At 47.1% G+C, this 20,481-nt stretch overlaps 1 protein-coding gene across 24 annotated transcripts in view; it reads right to left on the minus strand.

The window, feature by feature from the left end:
• Window positions 1-20,481, minus strand: part of FBRSL1 (fibrosin like 1) — a 431,679-nt gene that overhangs the window by 14,745 nt on the left and 396,453 nt on the right. For 16 of the 24 annotated variants that reach the window (XM_021412376.1, XM_021412372.1, XM_021412375.1 and 13 more), the window contains 5 exons: window positions 12,156-12,552; window positions 10,391-10,644; window positions 5,920-6,155; window positions 3,740-3,790; window positions 2,719-2,814 (listed from right to left, as the gene is read on the minus strand). In XM_021412376.1, coding sequence (XP_021268051.1) covers window positions 2,719-2,814; window positions 3,740-3,790; window positions 5,920-6,155; window positions 10,391-10,644; window positions 12,156-12,552 — 1,034 coding nt within the window. Of the gene's footprint in view, window positions 1-2,718; window positions 2,815-3,739; window positions 3,791-5,919; window positions 6,156-6,246; window positions 6,408-10,390; window positions 10,645-12,155; window positions 12,553-20,481 lie in introns of all 24 variants that reach the window. The other 8 variants (XM_021412380.1, XM_021412356.1, XM_021412370.1 and 5 more) reach the window with 5 other exon arrangements.

Genomic DNA, 20,481 nt, shown 5'->3' on the forward strand with positions numbered 1-20,481 from the left:
CCTCATTGAATGAGTCCCTGTTCCTCCTCCTCCTCCGGATCCCACCTGTTGCCCTGTCCTAGACGATCCCCTAGAACTCGTTCGCCTTCTCACTCTGGAATTCATCCATCTCCCACTCCCAGATCAACTGCACCTGGTGCCTCCACACAGCTGAGTGCAAAGGGGTTAAACCTAGTTCCCTGAGCAATTATGTGACTCACACTGTAGGTCAAATTATGGTAGATTTCAACTGCACAAGGAACAAGTAGAATTACGGGTGTGGAAGGTTTTCATTTGTCTAGGACTACGTAACTTCCAGATTCATTAAAAACAGAATTCTTGTGTGTGTGGAGGTAAGTCACCAAGCTCCCCAGGCAGAGCTGAGCTCTCAGGGCCAGTCTGACAGCTGAGGTATATGTAAGGTGGCAAATAAGTTACAGCTATCATACAGGCAAGACTTTTAAGATCACAACACGTTAATAGCATGGTGTCATCCTGTCCCTTTGTCCCCTGGAGAAAGATGTGAAAGCTTCCTCCAGCAAAGCACACTGAATACTTCTGACCTTTTCAAGTTCTTAGCTTGTGAGAAATGCCTTTGGGAAACTCACTGAGAAGTTTACCGTCAGCCTGGATTTATGTGCAGTGGATTTACACACACAGCTGTAGGCAACTGACATGGGAAGGGGAAAAACAAAACCAAGACCTCTGCTTTGGAAACCAAGAAGTGCAGGATTCAGCATGCCAAAACCAAGTCATCAGCTCTATAGTGATTAAGAAGGCTTTGGTCAAACAGCTTGGGAGGGAGAGCACGGACAAATGATGCAGTAACAATGCAACAGACTTGAGTGGCTTTGCTGAGCAGTTCAACTCTGTCTCCTCTACAAAACTGGAAAATAACGTGCCAAAGTGGCAGATCCATTTTTCAACCTTTTGGTTTTTTTTGAGATATAAGATTGCAGGCAAATACAGCACTGTCCAGAAATAAAGCGCTGCTAGTGATTAACCATTGCACCAGAGTGTGACCCTGTGCTGTTTAAATTCAAACGAGCAAATATTCTTCTCACCTATCATTAAAATGAATTAAATCTGCATATAATATGGTTGTTAAAAAGCATAAAGGGTCTGTGCTCGCTTCTTCCTTCTTGCCATACAATTGCTTCTCTGTGATCTACTGACATTTTACAGTAAGGTGGTATCTACAAAACTCTGTAGTGAAGGTGGAAGCCAGAAGAGCATGCTGTCTGTGCAGCAGCAGCTCCTCATTAACAGCAGCCTTATGGCAAAACTCAACTCTCTCTTCATGCGAGAAAAAAAACTGTCACTTCCACATTATTTGTGCAGCTTTTCTTGGGACATAAAGTTCAGATCTCGACAACTTGGGGTCCACAGGGAACCCCTGGCTTCCATGCAAGAACAGCAGTCATCTCAACCAGGGATACCTACATTCTCTCCCTCCTGCTCCCTCTGCTTAGATGCAACTGCTACTCTCCCAGCTCTGTAGTCATTACACACAGCATTGCTGTCCAACAAAGCCATTTTAGAGGCTTTGCTATTCGCAGTTTATCCAGGAGAAAAAAATAATTTAAGAGATTAGGTGGGCACTGAGGAAATACTTGAAGTTCTATCGATAAAATGAAATTAATTGGGAAGGTTGCAAGAGACCTCACTTGCAGTGGTTGGTTACTGACCTCCACTGACATCAGTGAGGAAAGCACACTGCACAGCCCTACCCAGCATGGCCATGGAAATGACCTTCAAATGCAATCAGAAAAGCACTGGCTACAGTGCTAGTTCTTAAAGTCCTCGAAGACAGCAGCAGAGCTCTATGCAGATGCAGTTCAAGATAAGAAATCTCTAAAATCACAGCATGCAAGGAAGATAAACACATGGCACCTTAAAAATGGAATAGACGCTCCATTTTCAAACTAATGTTATATTCACATTTCTTGGTTGCAGGGATTTAACACTTTCTGTACATTTGAAAGCAGATAATAAAAAGAACAAGAATGGGAGAAAAAAACAGTGCACACCACAGAATTCACCGAAAATGGTGGTTATCACGGCAACACCTCGAAATGCCAGTCAGTGCCAGCTGTAATGATACGATACATGTGCAGTGCACCTTTCAAACATTATCTCCAAGAAGGCTGCAGGCATTAATCGACCCTTCTAAACCCGCTGCAAGATAACGTTATGGATGAGGAAGCCGAGGAACAGAAGATTCAAGCAACTTGCCCAAGGTCAGACAGCGCTGGAGCTGGGAATAGAAATTCAGATCCTTCACACTGCTCTACCCATTTCTAGCTGTCTCTCCCTGTTGTACTCACACTTGTACGGTCAATTTCTCCTTCTTTCTGGGAATAAACACAGCTATCTTTCTCAATCTCAGCCTGTTAAATTTATAAAATGATTTGGGCCTCATTGGCCTAACATTAGCTGTAGGTATGTCAATCAAATAATGCATTTGCCTGCATGCTTCTCCTCCAGTTTCAGCTGACCTCCCAGGCGAACCACTACATCCTTTTCCAAGGAACAATCTGTAGTGCCAAGAGAAAATTTCTGCTCAAGCGTTGGCTGCTTTGCGTAGGGGATGCTCACTGATCTGTGGGGTGATCGCTTCCAACCCTGTGTTGCACTTCTGCTAGTTGAATCATGTGCTACAAAACCACCGGGGACACAACTCTGAATACAGTTTCTCTCCCAGCAAAAGAACAAAGCCTTCAAAGAAGAAGTCTGTACCTTCGGTTGAAATGCTCCCTGAAGTGACCCAAAGGGACCTGAATGTGGAAGCATGGGTGGCATTCCAGGCATTGCTGGAGGATAGGTTGGAAAGAACTACAAAAGAAAAAGAGATGCTTATGTCACAGGACAACTTGAACAGCAGTGGAGGCAGGTGCCAGGCCTGGCACATACAAAAATAGTAAAGTGTCGAACAAGTGCCACAGGGAATATACACGCTAAATTTGCTTTCAAAATTTTTATGAGCAAAGCCAAAACTTGGAAAATGTGATCATGTGATGAGTATTCTCAATAGTGCTGAACATGTGTGCCTTTAAAATTTGAGGAACTATTGCAGGAAGCACAGAGCATTCACCATTCTTGGAGGAACTGGAATAATTTGGCTTCTATGTTCATTTTTGGTTAACTTTGTGGTTTTCTGGAGTAGTAAACAAATCGATCCTGTTTGGAAATGTGATCTGCTTCCATTTTCAAAGCAAAAAAGAACCACAAGATGCTCCATTGCACACTAACCACAGGCAACATGCACACCACCTTGCGGTTGTGTGGGCTGGGTTAAGTTTTGCTTAGGTCTCTCTTGAGCACGTACAGCAGATTTTTAAGTCCTAAAACATAACAGTTTTATGCTTTGGAGCACTGGGGAGCACCAGGAAGAAACCACCAGTCTGACTTACTCCTGTGACCTGAGCAAAATCTTGTGAAAGAGCCATGCACTCCGGGCTGCTGCACTGTGAGAAGCACCAGCTGCAAAGACACTGCAACGACCACCGATTCAGCAACCCCTGCGCATTCCCTGCCATACCAGGCACAGCAATACAGAGCCGCAGCAGCAAAAATGCAGCAGACAAAGATTAAAAAAAAAAAAAAAAAGCTCAAAGAAAATGGTGTACCTTAAAAAAATAAATCAAGACGGAAAAAGAGCTTTAGGAATGAATGACTCACACTACTGATCAATCAAAAACAAGCAGAAGAGCAAGCAGAACCGTTAACAAAGACACCACCTAGAAACATAAGCACTCACGTTGGAATGTCGAAAGTAAGGGTTGTCTAATTTGGGAGCGTACTTGTCAAACTGGAAAGAAAAAACAGAAAGGAAAACAGGTGAGTTTGTTTTTGGCAGTAGTGGACACATCAGGATTTCAACATAGACAAATCAACACGGCCCATCTGTACAACACTTAACAGAGCAGAACCGACTGATTATTCCACACTTGCTCATCAGGGAGCTGACTGATTTCCCAGAGCTAACGGGGATGGAAAGGCACTAGCCCCCAGTGTGCACTGGGTGCTGCCAAGTCCCCCTGTGGCATCCTGCTGGCAGGCACTATGTGATGTGTTCCTTCACTACGAAGAGAACAGCCCTGGTACCTGCACCCCAGCAAAAGGCAGGGGTAGTTTGGCTTCAGGTCCACCCCTGGGACCTGTCCCTGGAGCAGTGCACCAAGCCACCGACTAGACAGAGGGGAATGGGTTCCACTAGACCACAATCTCTACCATGGGGCAATCGATTCCTGTGACCTGTTTCCTGGGATTCTCTGAGTGTCAAAATTGTTTGGAAAAGGGTTTAATGGCTTTAGATGCACAAATATCTTTTTTCTCCCTCCTCTGTAAAAGAGAGAGCTCCCTGGAGGAAAGCTGATTGTTAACCTCTGTCTTTCCAGCATGGGGTTTTAACACCTCCACATGTGCAGTCTGTGCCCCGTATTTATTTTTATGACCATTTGTCCTGTACCACCTTGGAAGCAAAAGCAAAGCATATATATACATTGCACTTTCAAACAATATGTACGTTCTGCTGGGGAGGAGGGAGTGGGGAAGGAGGCAGGGAAAGGAGCTGTAGGACCCCATGAAAAGCTGCTTATTTGGCAAGTCAGCTGCTGTTTCACGCTCCTCTATGTGCAGGAGAGTAGATTTGTAATTTCATTAATTACAGTTATTACTGGAGCCATGTCCCCTCCAGTGTAAATACCAAAAATTACCAAACACATGCAGCTGTAAATTTCAACACTCTTCTCTGGTGTTGGGATTAGCAGACCTGATCTAGTGCAATGTAAGAAGATGTGAGTGAAATATAACAAAAGAGCCTTGCAAGCTGTTTTTGCTATGAAGGCTGACATCAGCGGGACATGGGTGGGAGCTGTGGCAGGATCAGGTATCAGCATTCTTAAATAACACAGGAGATTTCTGAGAAAAGTTTCGAGATTGTTTTACACAGATCAAGAAAACAGGGGAAGGTGTTTACTCACGAGCAGACTGAGCAAACACCTGGGGCTGCTTTTTGAATGGAGGATATTACTTTAATTGTCTTGCTGCTAAGCAGATTACAACCCAAGCATGTCATCAGGCAATTAACAGTGGGAAAGAAAAGTGAGAAACATTATGTTCAGCTCGTGGTAGTTCCTCCCAAATGCTGCTTTTGCTGTTAGTCCTCGTTTTTGCTCGCCTTAGCAGAAGACGGCTGCTTCCACCTTTTAGACACAGTGTGAAACTGAGAGGGAAAAAAGCTGAATCTTGTTCTTTCAACCTAACAAAGTAATTGCCAGAAATGGAGGGAGAGTGTGTTTTAAAGCACCGACAAAATCCATTTGTGGCGGATCTCTAACAATTTTATAACAGCTGCAGCAAAGCCTCGCTGTGCCACTTCAGTGGAAAAAGGCTGAGGCTTCTTAGGTGGCCAAAAGGATTTCTGCCACAAGAACCAGCCACGCACAACTCAGTTCTTGTTGAGGTGACCAAATAAAAAATGCCAAAAACGATACAGATTTTGGGATTAGGAGGAAGAGGGATAACAGTCACATCAAACAGAAGAGACTGAGCTGTGGTGGGAGCTCCAGGCGTGACGGCATGGTCCGCCGTGGAGCAGGAGGCACTGCAGCCATAGGGACGTGCCTTGTAATGGAGGCCACTGACTCTGTGGTGTCCTTGTTGGTGTGCTTTGGTGTGGAGGAAGGGGGGAGTGAAATACCCAGAGGGACAGCAGAAAGGGGAGGTGCAGGGGCTCCAGGCTTCTCATGGGCGGCAGCCGGGGGCACCTGGGGCTCGGGGGGATGGAACGGGTCCCTTGGGGAGTGCTGGGCCTGTCTCTCGGGGCCTCGCGGGAGGGGCAGGGACAGCACGCCTGGCTGAAAGGAAGAGGAACTTGTTTCTTTTTGACAAGAGTGGGTTAGGCTTTTTGACCAGAGATGCTCTACTTATCCTCACATTTTGGGCTGGGGTACGCACCATGGGAGGTGCAGAGGGCGGCATGAGCGGCGTCTGGGGCAAGCTGGATGGAAAAGGAGTGAATGTGTGCTGGTGGGTGTGTTGGTGCTGATGCGTGTGTTGGTGCTGGTGAAACTCCGCTCTCAGCAGCGGCACCGGGCCAAGTGAGGCAGCGGCCCGGTCCGAACTCTGAACCAAAAACCGGTTGTTCAGCTCTTGCCTGAGCAGTTCGTGATCTAGAGGAGAGAGAGAGAGAAAAAAAAAAGACACAGAGGCCCGTGGGCCTGTGAGTACCACAAAGATGGAGGAGAAAGAGTCAATATTCACCTGGCATTCCCTGTTTCTGCAGGTCATGCTGTGGTGGTTTTCTACGTGAGGACTCATTGGTGGAGGTAAGAGAGATGCCTGTGACAAAGTACCAATCAGAATCCCCGAATGAGGCTGGCAATACATGATTGGTTGGTTGAATGATATCAACAGGCTGGTATCTAAAGACAAGAGAGAACACCATGAGTCATCACAGCAGAAAACATCATCGCGGGGCTCAGCAAGCAGCCGCCCGCATCCCCCCCGCTGCCCGCCCCAGGGCCGCTCGGACCCCACCTCGGCCCTTCCCCTGCAGAACACACCGACCTGTTTCCTGCCAGCTGTTACCATCCACGGGCATACAACTGCACCGAGTGGACAGCGGCCCTACGTGTACCTTACATTTTGACATGCGTGAAGTTAGAAGACAAAATGTGGAGTGGGGCTAGCAGGCAGTGCGGTACCAATGGACTCGGCTGGCTGCGAACTGCTGGCTCTCATGGCCGCTCCCCGGCAGGCCAACCTCCCCCTGCACACAGCGACCAGCAACATCCATCCCACTACCTGAGGCCTTCTTTGCAAACTGTCTTTTTTACTGAGTCGTTAAATACTAAGGAGTAAACTTCTGTTGTTGTATGACAACATGACAACTGTACGTTGTCATGTTTTGCCCTTGCCTCCAGGTTTTTCTCCCACGAGAAAATCAGGAGGAGGAATTGGCGGGAAGAGGAGAAAGGCTGCGCTGGTGCAGGAGCTCATGGAAGCGGTCGTGACTGCTGGAACACAATCCTCTGCCTCATGACAAGGGGCCTGTCCTCAGTATCTCCCTCTGGAAGAACCGAACCACACCAAACCTGAATGTACTTCAGGGTAATGGGAGACACCAGTCCTTCAGAAATGACGTGACTGAGGAGAATAAAAACAAATGTCCACTTGCCCAGAAATGTCTGGTGGTATCAATTAAATCCATCTGTGATTTTGCCTAACAGCTTCAGACAGGCGTCAGCCAGCATCCAGCACGCCAGGTGCTCTGTAAGCTGTGTACAACCTGTGCCACCAGCTGTGGGTGACGTGCGCCTGTTCCTGACTGACTACTTGTGACTGAACTTACACCAACCCTCTTTTTTCATGGTCAGACCCCGTCTAAATGGCAGCACTGGGCATAATGGGGCACAAGAATACACGCACTTTTTATTGCATATTCCACAGGCACTTCTTTCACTTAAATAATTTAGAGTACCACTAGAAGTATCTAAATCATTTTCTGAATTGACATCATTAAGGTCTTCAAAAAGAGGCACTCTGATCTAGAATTTCAAGGTCTCTACTGACACTTAGAAGTGTATATTCCATTGAAAGTCACTCTTGAAAGCATATTTTGGACGCCTAATTCATTTGCTTTTGAGTAATAATGTGCTGCTAAGAGCAGGTACTGTGCATTGCTACATTCTGTATTAATAATATTTATACATGGACAGAAAGAGAGAGCAGAAAGTACATATACTTGTGATGCTGAAGACTAAGGCACTGGACCAAATGAGTCTATAATGGGCTCTCCTCAAAAAAGGCTGACAGCACTTAGGACCAAAACCTAGTGTCTTCAGAGAATATGAATATGATTTCATATGTGTGTTGTGTTTATGCATTTAAATCTGGCACAACTTAAAGAAACAGAATCCTTCTGTTAGCATCAAGATAATCCACTTTCTGTTTTTCTTGAGGGAGAGAAAAAAGCAAGCTGGCAGTTTTAAGTGCTCTGATACTCAATTTCTTTAAAGAGACTTGAAGTCAGACTGATAGATTTGTAGCTGGCTCTGGCCCACTGTCCTGCCCCATGGTTTTGGCCTCTGTCAGGACAAGAGGCCCACAGTTGTTTGGAGAAGCAGCGTGGCACTTGGAGGAGCAGCTGCTCCATAGTAAAGATGGGACTGCTGAGTAATAACCCAGCTCCACGAGACACTCTGAGCAATGCTAACTCAGAACTCAGCTCCTGTGCATGCCAGCAACACCTTGCCCCATGGGCCCAGCTGTGTACTTAGCAGTAGTGCCCAAACACTACTGCTAAGTGTGCACACATGAGGTGGGCATGGAAGAAAAGGGTCAATTCTGCTGATATTACCAGATACCCTCAGTTCAGAAGAGAAGAGACAAAGACTGGCGTTTCCTCTGTGTCATACATCGGAGCCACTCCTGGGGCCTTTGAAAGGAGGTCCACGTGACGGCTGCTCCTAAGTTACTTGTATAAGCTACAGATTTCCAGAGGAAGAAGTGCCACCAGAAGTGCATTCTTGTTATTCTGAGATCTGAACTTTTACTATCAGTGAATGCAGGAACTTACTGCTCTCCTTTTCTTCTTGGTAAGAGTGACAAGCATGCCAAAGTAACTTTAAAGGATGAACACTTCTTCCTCCAAAGCACGGGAAATAAAAAGATAGTAACAGGAGACTTCAAAGCTCCATGCTCCCTTGTAGGGTTTTCTAAGCTGGTGCATTTACTGTGAGCACACGTACACTCAAACAGCACAGCAAGGACCATGCTGCAAGTGGTAGTTGGCTCCTACCTCTCTAGGCTACTCAACAACATCACTTGCTTTTAAGAAAGTTTTATGTGAATGACAACACAAGTTCCTGGATATGTAGCTCTCTGTATTGATTTTATGATGTGCCAGTTTGCAGGCATTTCATATAATGCAGACAAGAGGCATTTCATTGTCTGCAGGGTTAGACACTCAGACCTTTCCCTCCACTAACTTAGGCCTCTCCAGCTTCAATTGCAGGAGAAATCCTTTTAGTGGGAGCAAGACTGTTACCATTTCCTGGCAAGCTGCTGAATGTGAATAGGTCACTTGATCTTGCACCTCCTGAAGTTAATGGTGAAAACATACTTGCTTTCAATGACTGCAGTATCATGCTTTTAGCGAGCACATTGCTATTTCCTTTTGCAATTCTTTCAAAGTCTCCATCACAGCAGTTCTTTGCCTTAAACAGGGGAAGCAATGAATAAGTCTCCCACAGTGCTGCCAACATCTTCCCAGCCAAGGAGCTGAAATTCTAGATAGTGCCAGGGCCTGTGAAAGCCAGCAGCTTTGGCCCCCGTGGTCCCACTCCTGGCTAGGAACCCACAGCACTCTTGTCTTTCACAGTTCTGAGAGCTCACTTTGGACCAATTCACATTTCTTTCTCATTTAAGGAAGCAGTTCTAAATAACGACACGTTATTTAGTTCCTGGAAGGGAAAACAAGGGGATGCAAAACCAGAAGAGTTTTCAGCAGCAAATCTGCCCTCTCTTTTTTCCTTTAACTGGATTCATAGGGTGTATTTTCTTGCAAAATGCTTGTCCTGTATAATCCCTGCTGAGTTAGCTGCAGAGTCAAATGCCAGATCAAAAGGAGGCCCCAGCAAGTGAAAGTTACAGGGAAGTCTCCTGCTGCCAGGGTCTCTCCCAGGGACAGCTGTAGGCTAATGGATAAGCTATGAAGAGGGCATTTAGGGCAGGCCTGACAATGGAACTGGGGTGGGGTGAACAAAGGAAACATTTTAAAAAGATGCAAAGATAGTGAGTGCTGAACAGCAGAGGCTGACAGCTGAGCTGTCTCTGCCTCACACAGAAAGGCCAAGCCTCCATGGACACACAGAGAGCTGGCACTGCTGCAGGATGCACTGCTTGTTGCAAAATCAGAGCAGGGCATGAGTGTGGGGGTTTCCCATGTGTCATCCCAATAGAACAACCTTCTGGGCTGACTAGAAACAAGTGTTTTTTGTGAGTCAGTTCTAGCAGCAGCAGACCTCATTAGAGGTGTGTGGGGGGAGTAGGGGCAAGAGAACAGCAAACTAAATGGAAGTCCTTTTCCTAACGTACAAAAACTCGAAACTGGTGACTGTGGAATGTCACAATGGATAACTCATGCCCTGAAAAGGAGATTTTTTAGGGTAAAAAATCATTTTGAAGGCTTATAGAAAGCTAAAGTGCTGTCTCTACAATCTCTCTACTGGTAAAGCCCGTCCAGGTCTCCTACCTGTTTCATGAACACTCTTAACAGTTCCAGCACGCACTGCCTGCAGAGGTGTCTGCGTCACTTTATTTAGCTGCCCACCAGCCAGCCCATCTCTCAACACCCTCCTGTGCATGCATGGCAGATCAGCCCTGGAAGAAGAAGGGAACCTACCCGCAGGGTGACCTGGTATGACGAGGCTGTTGGTAGGTAACGCTGGTGGAGGTGGCAGCGTGGGTGGGGTGGCGAACATGGCCGGATGGTGCTGGTGTTGGGTCTGCGATCTGAGAGAGAAGTGCGAGGTAGCAAGATTAGAGATGGAGAGGGGCAGGGCTGGGCCGGAGGAATGGTGCGGAGGAATCTGGGGAGAGAGGGGAAGGTGTTTCGGGATGCTGATGCTCGTTGCACTGCTAGCACTGCTGCTCCGGCTGCAGAGAGAAAAAGACAGGGGCAGAAGGGGAAGAGAGAAAGAGAGAGAATGTGTGTTACAACATGAGACTGAAACAGCACCAGGAATACACTACCAGAAACAATACAACCATACACACAACACTGATCTCCCCAGACTTATATTTGGTTGTTTTTTTTTTTAACGGCAGTGGAGAAAGTAACAAATATTAGTGAAGCTTTGGCTCTCTAGAGTAACATTTCCTACAGTGCCTGAGCAGGTTAAAACCCTCAAAGCTATCTATGAGATACCGATACTGCTGGATTTCGCACCTTTATTCGGCCTCCGATGAATCCACACTGGCCAGTGTGCCCTCGTGACCATACAATGCAATTCCTCTGATTCCTTTTTCTGTCACTCTGGGTGCTGCATAGTGTGTGACTTGGGCACCAAGTTTTATCTGCTATTCATAATGTGCAGCTCACACAAGCATGCAAACACACACCATGTTAATATATTATCCTAATAAATCTGTATCTTAAATCTTCTTTTTTATTATTATTACTCTGCTGCAAGTGATCTAAATTTTGTGGGCTGAAAGGAATTATCACTGCAGTTATTTACTGTAATTCCCACAATAGCAATATTTGTGGCAGTTTCACATTTCTGAGATCTCTTGAAGACTTTGAAATATTATTAATCATTTATATCATGGCAACATTTACAGGGTTCAACAAAAACAGATCTTAAGTATGCAGGATTCTGTGAAATATAAACTTAACGGCAGCTCTCTGTCATATACTGACCCTTGTGCAGCCAAATATGATGCTTTAAATCAGTTTTTAAATCTTGGTTAACTAGTTTAGCTCTGGCCTGGGAGGCAAGGCATGTTTTCTGTACCAGCAAAAATACAGTACAGGTTCCACTCGACTGGATAAACTCTTCTCTCTAGAAACTCTTTTTCCTTAGCACTTTCATCCTTCCTACTTACTGGATGAAGGCAATTTAAACAGCACAGCTAAGCCTCCTGCTAGAACTGAGCATGTTGGATTGAAGCAAATTTGCCAGCCTACATAGGAATCCTGTTCTTCAGGGCACAGCGTTTTCTGATAGGGTTACCCCTCTCTGGATGTTGGTGAACCAACAAAATAGTAATAAGTGTGAGCAAACCGCCTACTTTGACAGGAGTCTTTCTGAATACGAAACAAGGGAGCACAAATTCAAACTACTTTAAAATCCTAAGGCAAGAACTGGCTGGCTCACACAGGGCAGTGCAAAACTCCACTAGAAACTGGACCTAAAGGAGCTTTACTCCTCAGTTCCACATGTCTTCCTCCCAGAAAGGGAGTGTTTATCACCATGTTTCACATGCAGCTATCCACCGCTGTGGACAACCCAGCCAGTGAAGCTGGAAAATGCAATATCCAAACCATGGAGCACATTACCCAGATAGGAGGAGTGCTCCTGGCTCTATTCCCAGCAATTTCTCTCCCACTTGAAACAAGCTCAGTCCCAGCAGCAGCACTGAGGTGACGCGTCCCTTTCTCCTACCTGATATTATTGAGTCCGTTGTGGGCCACCTGGTGATGCACTTGGTAGTTGAGAGGCGGAGGGATGTGACTCGGAGGCTGGGACCGAAGCTCAGGTATCAGCTGAGGCTGCGACTGCGGCCGAGGTTGAGGTTGTGACTGAGGCCGAGGCTGCGGCTGTGGCGTGAGCCTTGGTGGTGCTGGTGCTGAAATCACGGGCTCCTTCTTCAACAGCGGGCTCGCTCTGGCGCTCGACGTGGGCGCTGAGGAAGTAGAAGTCACAACGGCAGCTACTGGCTGGGGGCTGGGGATAGGCAGGGTGAAGGGCACGTCGGTGCTCAGCTCCCGGCTCCGCTCTAGCCCAGACACCTTTGGGACATTGGCTGCTTTCGCTTCTGGCTTGTCATTCAAGGTGGGACCTGATGGAGCAACAAGAAAAAACAAGAGGCACACACTTGAGAGGTCTGCGGTTGTCTCGTTGCAGGGTAGAACATATGTCTGAAAAAAACCAAGACACGTCTCAGCTTGTGGGAGCACCGTGGGAGCAGTGCTGCTGCAGGATGAATGTTTGTGCGCCCGTCCTTCCCTGTCCTTCACCGGTTAGCCAGTGCTCCTTGGCATGTGTGTAGAAGACTGAGGTGTCATTAAATGAATCCATACTACAAAGAACATATAGCTTGGTGACTTCTACAGAGTCCCAAGGTTATGTACAGTAGGAGTGTGAACATGTCTCGAGTTACTGCTACAGGATTTCCTGCTCAACGTCAGATTTAAGGCCAATAATAAACTCACGAACACAAGCCTGACCATGAAGGCACTTCACTTTCTCAGCGGTCTTTCAAGGTAATCTACACTGTGTGGAGGCTCTACCCCTGCCACAAGGTGCCATGACCCAAGCACTAATCATCAGTGACAAGACCACCTGGCCTCTGGGGAGGAGGCTTCTCTGGATATTTGTGCATAGCAAGGGATGGGACAGCTGTGCCGCAAAGCTGTGACGCTGCTGTTCCTTGGCCACACACTTGTACACCAGAGAAGGGTGGAAAAATTCAGCCAGAAGTGCAGTGAGCACATGTAGCCCCAGACACGTAGTCCACCTCATCCTCACTACTGATCGTATCTGTATGCAAGGTACACCAAAGCTATAAGGAATGCTGTGACCTTGCCGAAAGCACCATTTGGAATGCAATTCCATTTGGAATTACTGGTTCTATGATGCCAAGTATTTTCTTTTCTCCAAATTAAATTAGAACTACAGTGGAAAAGATTAAAAAGCTGGAAAGGAAATCGGAAAAGGAAGGAAAGAACAGAGATTTCAGATTGAGCAGTATCCAAATGGCCGAAGAGAACCAAAAGGACCAACATGAATGAGACTCAGCTCCCACAGGAGCCCCTTCTCCAATGAATCTGTGTGTCCTTGAGGGCGCACATACCCCCCAATCACAAGAAAAGCTTACAGAACGGGAGCTATTTGTGTGTGTCACCTGCCCGGACAGGTAGGGTGCATGCTGTTACTACCCACCAGAAGGTGTTGGGGCTGTCTGCATTTAGCTGGCTTGCAGACACCCAGGAGATGCTACCTACGTTCCTTAGCACGCTCCCAACACCCTCGCCAACAAATTCCACCTTTGAAATGTTCCTGTCTCTTCAAAGGACGGAACCAGTTCCTGCTGTAGGAGGTGTGGAAATAGCAGAGCACACACGGGGAGCTAATTCTGGCAGCGCACGGGGTCTGCTATGCAGCCTGCACGGAGCGAGGCCACGCTGCCTCGGCTTTGGCTCCTTTGGTGCTACCGCCAGACAAAGGGGCAGTTCGTGCACCACAGGTACTCTGGCTGTGAAGACGAAACTAACCAGACCTAGTTCCAATTTTATTTAGGGTGACAATTTCTTTCTAAAACCACATACTCCTTGCCCTCATTTGCCAATATTTTTGGTAATGCCACCTATGTTTGTCAATTTTCCTCAGATTTTATTACTGACAATTGAAAAATTGTCATTGCCTAATTAAGTCACGGGTCCATGCGCTGCATTTTAGAGGGAGTGTACTCACAGCTGCAGATCTCACTGCTTTTCAGGAGCTACCTATTAAAAGCAATTGGATTTCATCCCTGACCATAGGTTTCTTGAGAGCCTATTAGCTCTTTGCGTCCGGTAGGCCTCCTCCTACAGAGTTAAACTTCACATCGTGTAATTATAGGCAATGCGGACCAACGGTGTATATTCAAAACACAGTGGCACCACAAAAGTTAGTTGAGTAAAAAGTCAATTAGATCCAAAACGAATCAATGAAGTCCCACATTAAAAGCAGCTGCTTGCCCAGCTTTACTGATTCCCCACAGTTTCAGCATCAGTTCTCATTTGCGGTTTTCTCAAAGCAAAATCTGAGGCTCCCTTGCTGGCTGAATGGACCCACTGCCCTGGTTGTACTAGTTAGCGACAGGGGTATGTGCCCAATTCCTGTTGCCAACTTGCTTTTGTGTTCCATTCCCCAGCACAACCAAACACCCAATGAAGGAATACCCACGCAGGTTTTTTTGGGCACTCCCATGCCCAAGCTGGGCCAGGTTTCACAGAGGTTCTCTCAGTGCTCTACACCTCGGCTCCCAACCCAGTCCCTTCTGCACAGATGCAGCACAACCACCCTGACAAAAGCACGGCCCCACCAGACCACACCACGAAGTTCTAGAGACAAAAACTTGTTTATTTTAACCAAGTCCTACAGTAATTTTCATGTTTAATGATAACAGGCTGAGCCAATTTGCCTAAGACTTGACAGTCAGCTCTAATAATTCAACCTTAATTAAACGCGAGCGCATGTCAGTTCAGCTCGTCCCTTCACAGCAAATCTGACATTTGCAATGATTCATGCTTCAGCCATGCTACAGGAAGGCCGGATCACATCTGCCATTCTCCACTATGCAGAGCACTCCCCCTTTTCAGCATGCCAACTTTGTTTATTTTCTAACCAAGCACTTTGGATTTCTCCCATTGAGAGGTTTTCTTAAATGAGCAGTCAGTGGAACATGATTTTACCGGGATGAATGATGACCTGGCGCCAGAGACAGTGAAGGAAGGAGTGAGGCTGCTCCAACAAGAAAAACAAAACAAGCCCGAGATGAGGCATTCCCTCCTCCTTCATCAATTTAGTTGTCCTTTGCAGTGTTGCAAAAATCCAGCCTCCCTGAGTCTTGTGCTACATCCCATCCCAACTTAATGTGGCAAAGATGAAAAATTCCAAATACTTCTAAAAGCACGGAACACTTTAGGTACTGCTGCTGGAAATGTGCAGAGACAAGCTGGAGTTGAAGCTGATGCCCAAATTCAACTACAGCTGCATGTGCCGCAAAAAGGATGTTTCGGGAGGAATCATGCGAACCTCGAAAACCATCAGCATGGGCCCAGTATGAAATGTCACTGGGATGAACATGCTGCCCATCCCCAGGGCAGCACAGGCTGACATGCTTGCCTGCGCGTAACGACACCGCACTGCAGGCTACATGCTATACAGAAAGCCCCCCACACAAATTAAACCTTCCTGTTACAGGAATTTGCTTTCAAGCTGATTAAGAGTAGCTCAAGTGCAAGGGATTAAACATGTAAAGGCCGCTTTGAGGACTCCAATAAGCAGTTATTGTGTTATACAAACAGTACTTCGGGCAACGGCATTTCCAGCCCTGCCTCTCGCTCTCTGCAAGCTGCCGGTTGTTGCTGAAAGGGGACTGTCAACACACGTACAATGTGACTGGAAAAAATCTAATCTTGCCTGCGCGCCTTTCCTTTGTCTCTTGAAAAAAAGAAAGTGGAGTCATTCAGATGTCTTTCTGCAGTCTCCTGCGTTGTATTCAAACAGCAAGGGTGATGGGGTGATGCGAGAAAGAAATTCCTCTCCTACATCCATCAATGACATCTTTACCAATGGCAGTTTCCCAAGAAACACAAGCACCGCCATCTGCAGCCTATCTATCCCCCCGTACACATCCCTGCAAACAGACAGAAGCCAGCCTGGCTGTTACCAACCCTGCTCCATATTAAAATTCCAGCAAGAAATGCTGCAAAAGCATCACCGCAGGAATTACAGGGACATACGTGGCAAGAGGCTGAACATTTCAGAGTTGGTTGATGAGTCCCAGGGATGAGTTTAGAACCATCAGCATCAGGAATCAGTGCAGAACAGCACGACTGTACAGAGTATGGTAAAACAAAGAAATTACCCAAATAACTTATTTAAGGAGCTTCAGCAAAAACCTTTTTCTTTTTTTTTTTTTTAAACAGAGCTTTTAGACTGCTGCATAACGTACTGTGGGTGTGCAACACAGATATGCGCAAGCGAAAACAAAGTATTTTGCACTGGCAATGATAGCACTGATGCGGCAGAGCGAAAAATCAGTATTTAAGTGCTCATTTTCTAACCCGAGCAGACTTCAGCTTTTACATGTAGGGCTTTTTCATTGCATTTTAGGAAGGAAGTGCTATTTAAGAGATGAGACAATTACTGTGGCTTGCTCCAGCCCCTGCTTGGCCGCCGAGCCGTGCCCCCACTGCACTGTGTGATGCTGGGATGCTCCGTGCAGCCCAGTCAGCTCCAGCCCCGCGCTCGGTTCCTTCGTACCAAGCTGTCTGTCAAGTCAAGTCGTCTCGCAGCCATCTGAAACACCCTCCCAACAGCTGCCACTATCAATTACTCTCGCAGACAGCCCTGACTATCAGGAAGAGAACTGGAGCGAGCACTTGCCAGTTTTAATAAACTGTGTTGCCCAAGTCATTTAACCTGCTAGATTGCTGTATGCTGGGGCTGTAACAAGCCTTCAGCTTTTCAAACGAGAAGAAAGCAACAGAGGCAAAAAGCTGTCAGCCTGGTCCTCAGCATTAACTTCCAAGGGTGTCTTTTTTTCCCCTCCTTCTCCCTCCCGAAGCACCCAAGTTGAAGGGTAAAATATCTTCAAGTTGTCGTCACAGCAGCACGACAAGGACAGCACCTCACATGTTGAACACGAGCAGCCCTGGGCCACGGCCGGCTCCGTGCAGGCACAGGTCGCTGTGCCCCAGCGATGCCGATGCAGCCAGGAGCTCTGGGACGCCCCGAGCATCCCCAGGCCCCCAGCCCTGCTCAGGGGCTCTCCCAACCGGACACGTGGTCCGCTGCAGTTCCCTCCAGCATTCCTGTCCAGGCATCTGCACTTTCACTAGAAGGCTTGCTGCACTCCGCAAATTACAAAGAAGGTTCTAAAATGCCCTGTGCTCAACGTCTGCCTCAGCCAGAGCCGCAGATAAGACCCTTTGTTGTGGCAGCTTGCAGCTCAGGGAAATTTCACTCTCTCCCCAATAAAGGGAGACCATAAAGACCTACGGACTTGGCGGTGATTTGCTGCTTTATGGTTCTTTAACAGGACGTTTTATTCCTGAAGATCTGGGAGCTTTCCATGCTCTATCCAGGCATGTTAGCTGTAAGCATGCGTGACGACACGGCAAAGCTGCAGGAGCTGAATGGAGATGGGTGCCAAACACAAGGATTGGGGCCAGCGCATAAAGGAGGAGGATCACCATTCTAATCCCCCAAAGTAAGTCACACTGCATTTTCCTAGCAATGCTGCTTCTGGCACCATTTCAATGCAAAGCTGAAACTGGATTTGCAGCTAAAGCACCTACTGTGGATGCTGGCGTTGTAATGAGATTGAAAGTTTCATACAGGCTGTTAATCTAGGGCTATAATGGTGGATCACACACTGCAGGGTTAAATCCCTTCAGTGCTGCTCCTAAGCAGATGACCAGAAACGTGTGACGTAAGGGCTGCTCTCCGGCCCTGGGCACAGGCTGTTCCTAAACCTGGCAGTTACTTACTAAGGGTGTTTGTGTCTCGTTTTGCTCTGCTTTGGCCACGTGTGACAGCACACTGCACACCTGATCGGAGCGACAGACAAGGTCAATAAGCCGTCAGGAAGGCAAAAAAAAGCCTCAAAAATATGAAAGCAAATACAAAAACCCAAATCCAGATCAAGCTTTAAACAGACAGAAGCGTTCTACAGCAAGTAAGCTTATGATTTTAATTAGTCAAACCAGCGCAAATAATAAACGATCAACTACTACATTATAGGAGAAAAAGTACTACTTTTGCTGTTTCAAATCCTCATCGATCCCCATCCAGCCTGCGAGTGAGTTATTAATCACTCCAATTAAATCACAAACACAGGTCTTTACACTGAGATTGAACCTCCCACCAATAGATCAATAGCTGAAACCTCCAAGAGCAATTACTGCTCAGCACAACGGAGCAGCTCATTACAGAGCTCCATGCAGGCCGCGACTCTCTGTCATATCCTTCTCAGGCAGTGCAAACAAACTGGGAAAAAAAGATTTTATAACTACTATTTTCAAAATAAACAGACATCTGCTTAGAGTTACCTAATCTCTCTCACATCACAGAGGCAGATCTGCCAAGGTCACATTGGAGACGCGATTACATTTTTTCACAATTTGTTATTCTAGCAAAGCCCTGATAAGATTGAACTATTGAAGTTCACACTCTGGTTTAATTTCAAGAGGTTAAATGCCAAATCCTTTTCTTATTGCTACAAGGAAGGGATCTGCCAGGCTGCATAATACCGTGTGTGGACTAAGGCAACAATTTTGTTTCATCTGCACAGTCTTACAAAGGTTTTGATTTTTTTCAAATGACATCAGAGAACTCCGAACACCCGAAGAATCATTTGAAGTAAAATCCATCAGGGAGGCTGCTCTGTAGGAGTGGGAATGACCTTTCCGACCCTCCAGCCTGGAGAAGTTAAATCAGCGGCTGGCTGGGAAAGCACGTTTGCTAACCAAAACCAGAACAAGGCACGGCGGAACATTCTCCAGCACCAGATCATCTCTGCTGGGAGCAGCAGATGATTACCCTAAGCAGCCAAGCGTACACAGGGCCACAGAAATTCCCATCCCTGCCTTGGATGATCACTGATGGCTGCCCTGATGCAACGCAAAGGGAAACCACTCGCACCTTTTCCAGGTGAGAGCTGTATTTCCGCATGCATCCTTGCTTCCTTCCGCTGCCCCTTCGAGCAGGTCCCCAAGTGCCGTCCATCACCCCTCGTTAGGGAAGAGACTGCCATCCAATTAAGTGGGGATGGACTCACGCCAGGGAGCTAATCGAGATGAGTTTAGATCAGGCTACAGGCATGGGCCCCACCCCAGGGCACTGCGCTTCTGCCTTGCACCTCACCAGCTCCGTGTGGATGTGCCCAGCAGCTCTGCACAAGGCTGAGCATTCCCATGGAGAAATGGCATCAAACCGGGACTGGGACCTCGCTGCACAGCTCCCACCACAGCTCCCCATCACCACATCCACACAACTTTACACAAGGAGGGGGGGACGCTGGCTGTTCCCCAGTGCAGCAGAAACATCCCAGAGAACAGTTTTCTTCCTCTCTACAGGTCGGCAGTTGTAACTGGAGTTCAAAGGATCAAATCGCGTTGGGATCTCTTTTCTGGAATGGGGTATGCACAGCTGATACGAAATGTACCAGCTCAAAATCCAGCATCCTACACGTCTCCTGAACCAAGCCTCTCTCTGGGCTCTAGATGACCAAAGATCACCCCCATGCACCAAGTTCTGGCCTCTGGGTTGGCTTTCCTATCATTTCATAGAGCACACAACAGACCCATTAATTTACACATCCAAATTCAGCGCCTGGATGGATTCAGGATTCAAACTGGCTGTTCAGGGCAGAGGAGAGCCCCACACAGACCAACGTTTCCAAGGGAAAGAGCTCTCTTCCTGAGCCCAAGCACTGCCCGCCAGACCCCTCCCTCCACATGCTCTACTTTGGCTAGGAGGCTCTATGCTAAACTCTGCCATTCAGGTGTTCAAGGAAAACACACACAGCAGTAACCATTTCTAATGGATGTAAGCCTGCAGCGGTCTGTGCTGGACATCAGAAGACTGCAGAAAAAGACCTATTGTGTCTGTGTGCAATCAGCATTTGAAGTGCCAAAGCTGTTTTTCCGGCTCAGGAAAGTCAGCAGTGAAAGATGTAAAAGGGCAGCAAACAGAGCTGTTAAGAAAACATCTCGGTAACTTGACCAACTCCCATGCCCAGAGTAATGGCTGGAGCTGTGAAAATGGAAAGTTTTGCTCCAAGGTGACTTTGTCTTTGCTGAACAGGAACTGAAAGGAGTGACAGACCACACACAAATCAGCAAAATCCTGTCTTATCTATTTGTTAAGTCCAGCTCTCACAGTTCAGTAGCTGCTGTCACGTTAGTGCTAATACACCTGTAATTTGGGCAAACAAGGCTCGAGGCTCAGTGCCTGTCAAGTGAGGCCATTCCTTTCCATGCTCCCTGCCCCTGCA

The sequence above is a fragment of the Numida meleagris genome, chromosome 14 (genome assembly GCF_002078875.1).
Source record: "Numida meleagris isolate 19003 breed g44 Domestic line chromosome 14, NumMel1.0, whole genome shotgun sequence".
In the NCBI taxonomy this organism is placed as follows: Eukaryota; Metazoa; Chordata; class Aves; order Galliformes; family Numididae; genus Numida; species Numida meleagris.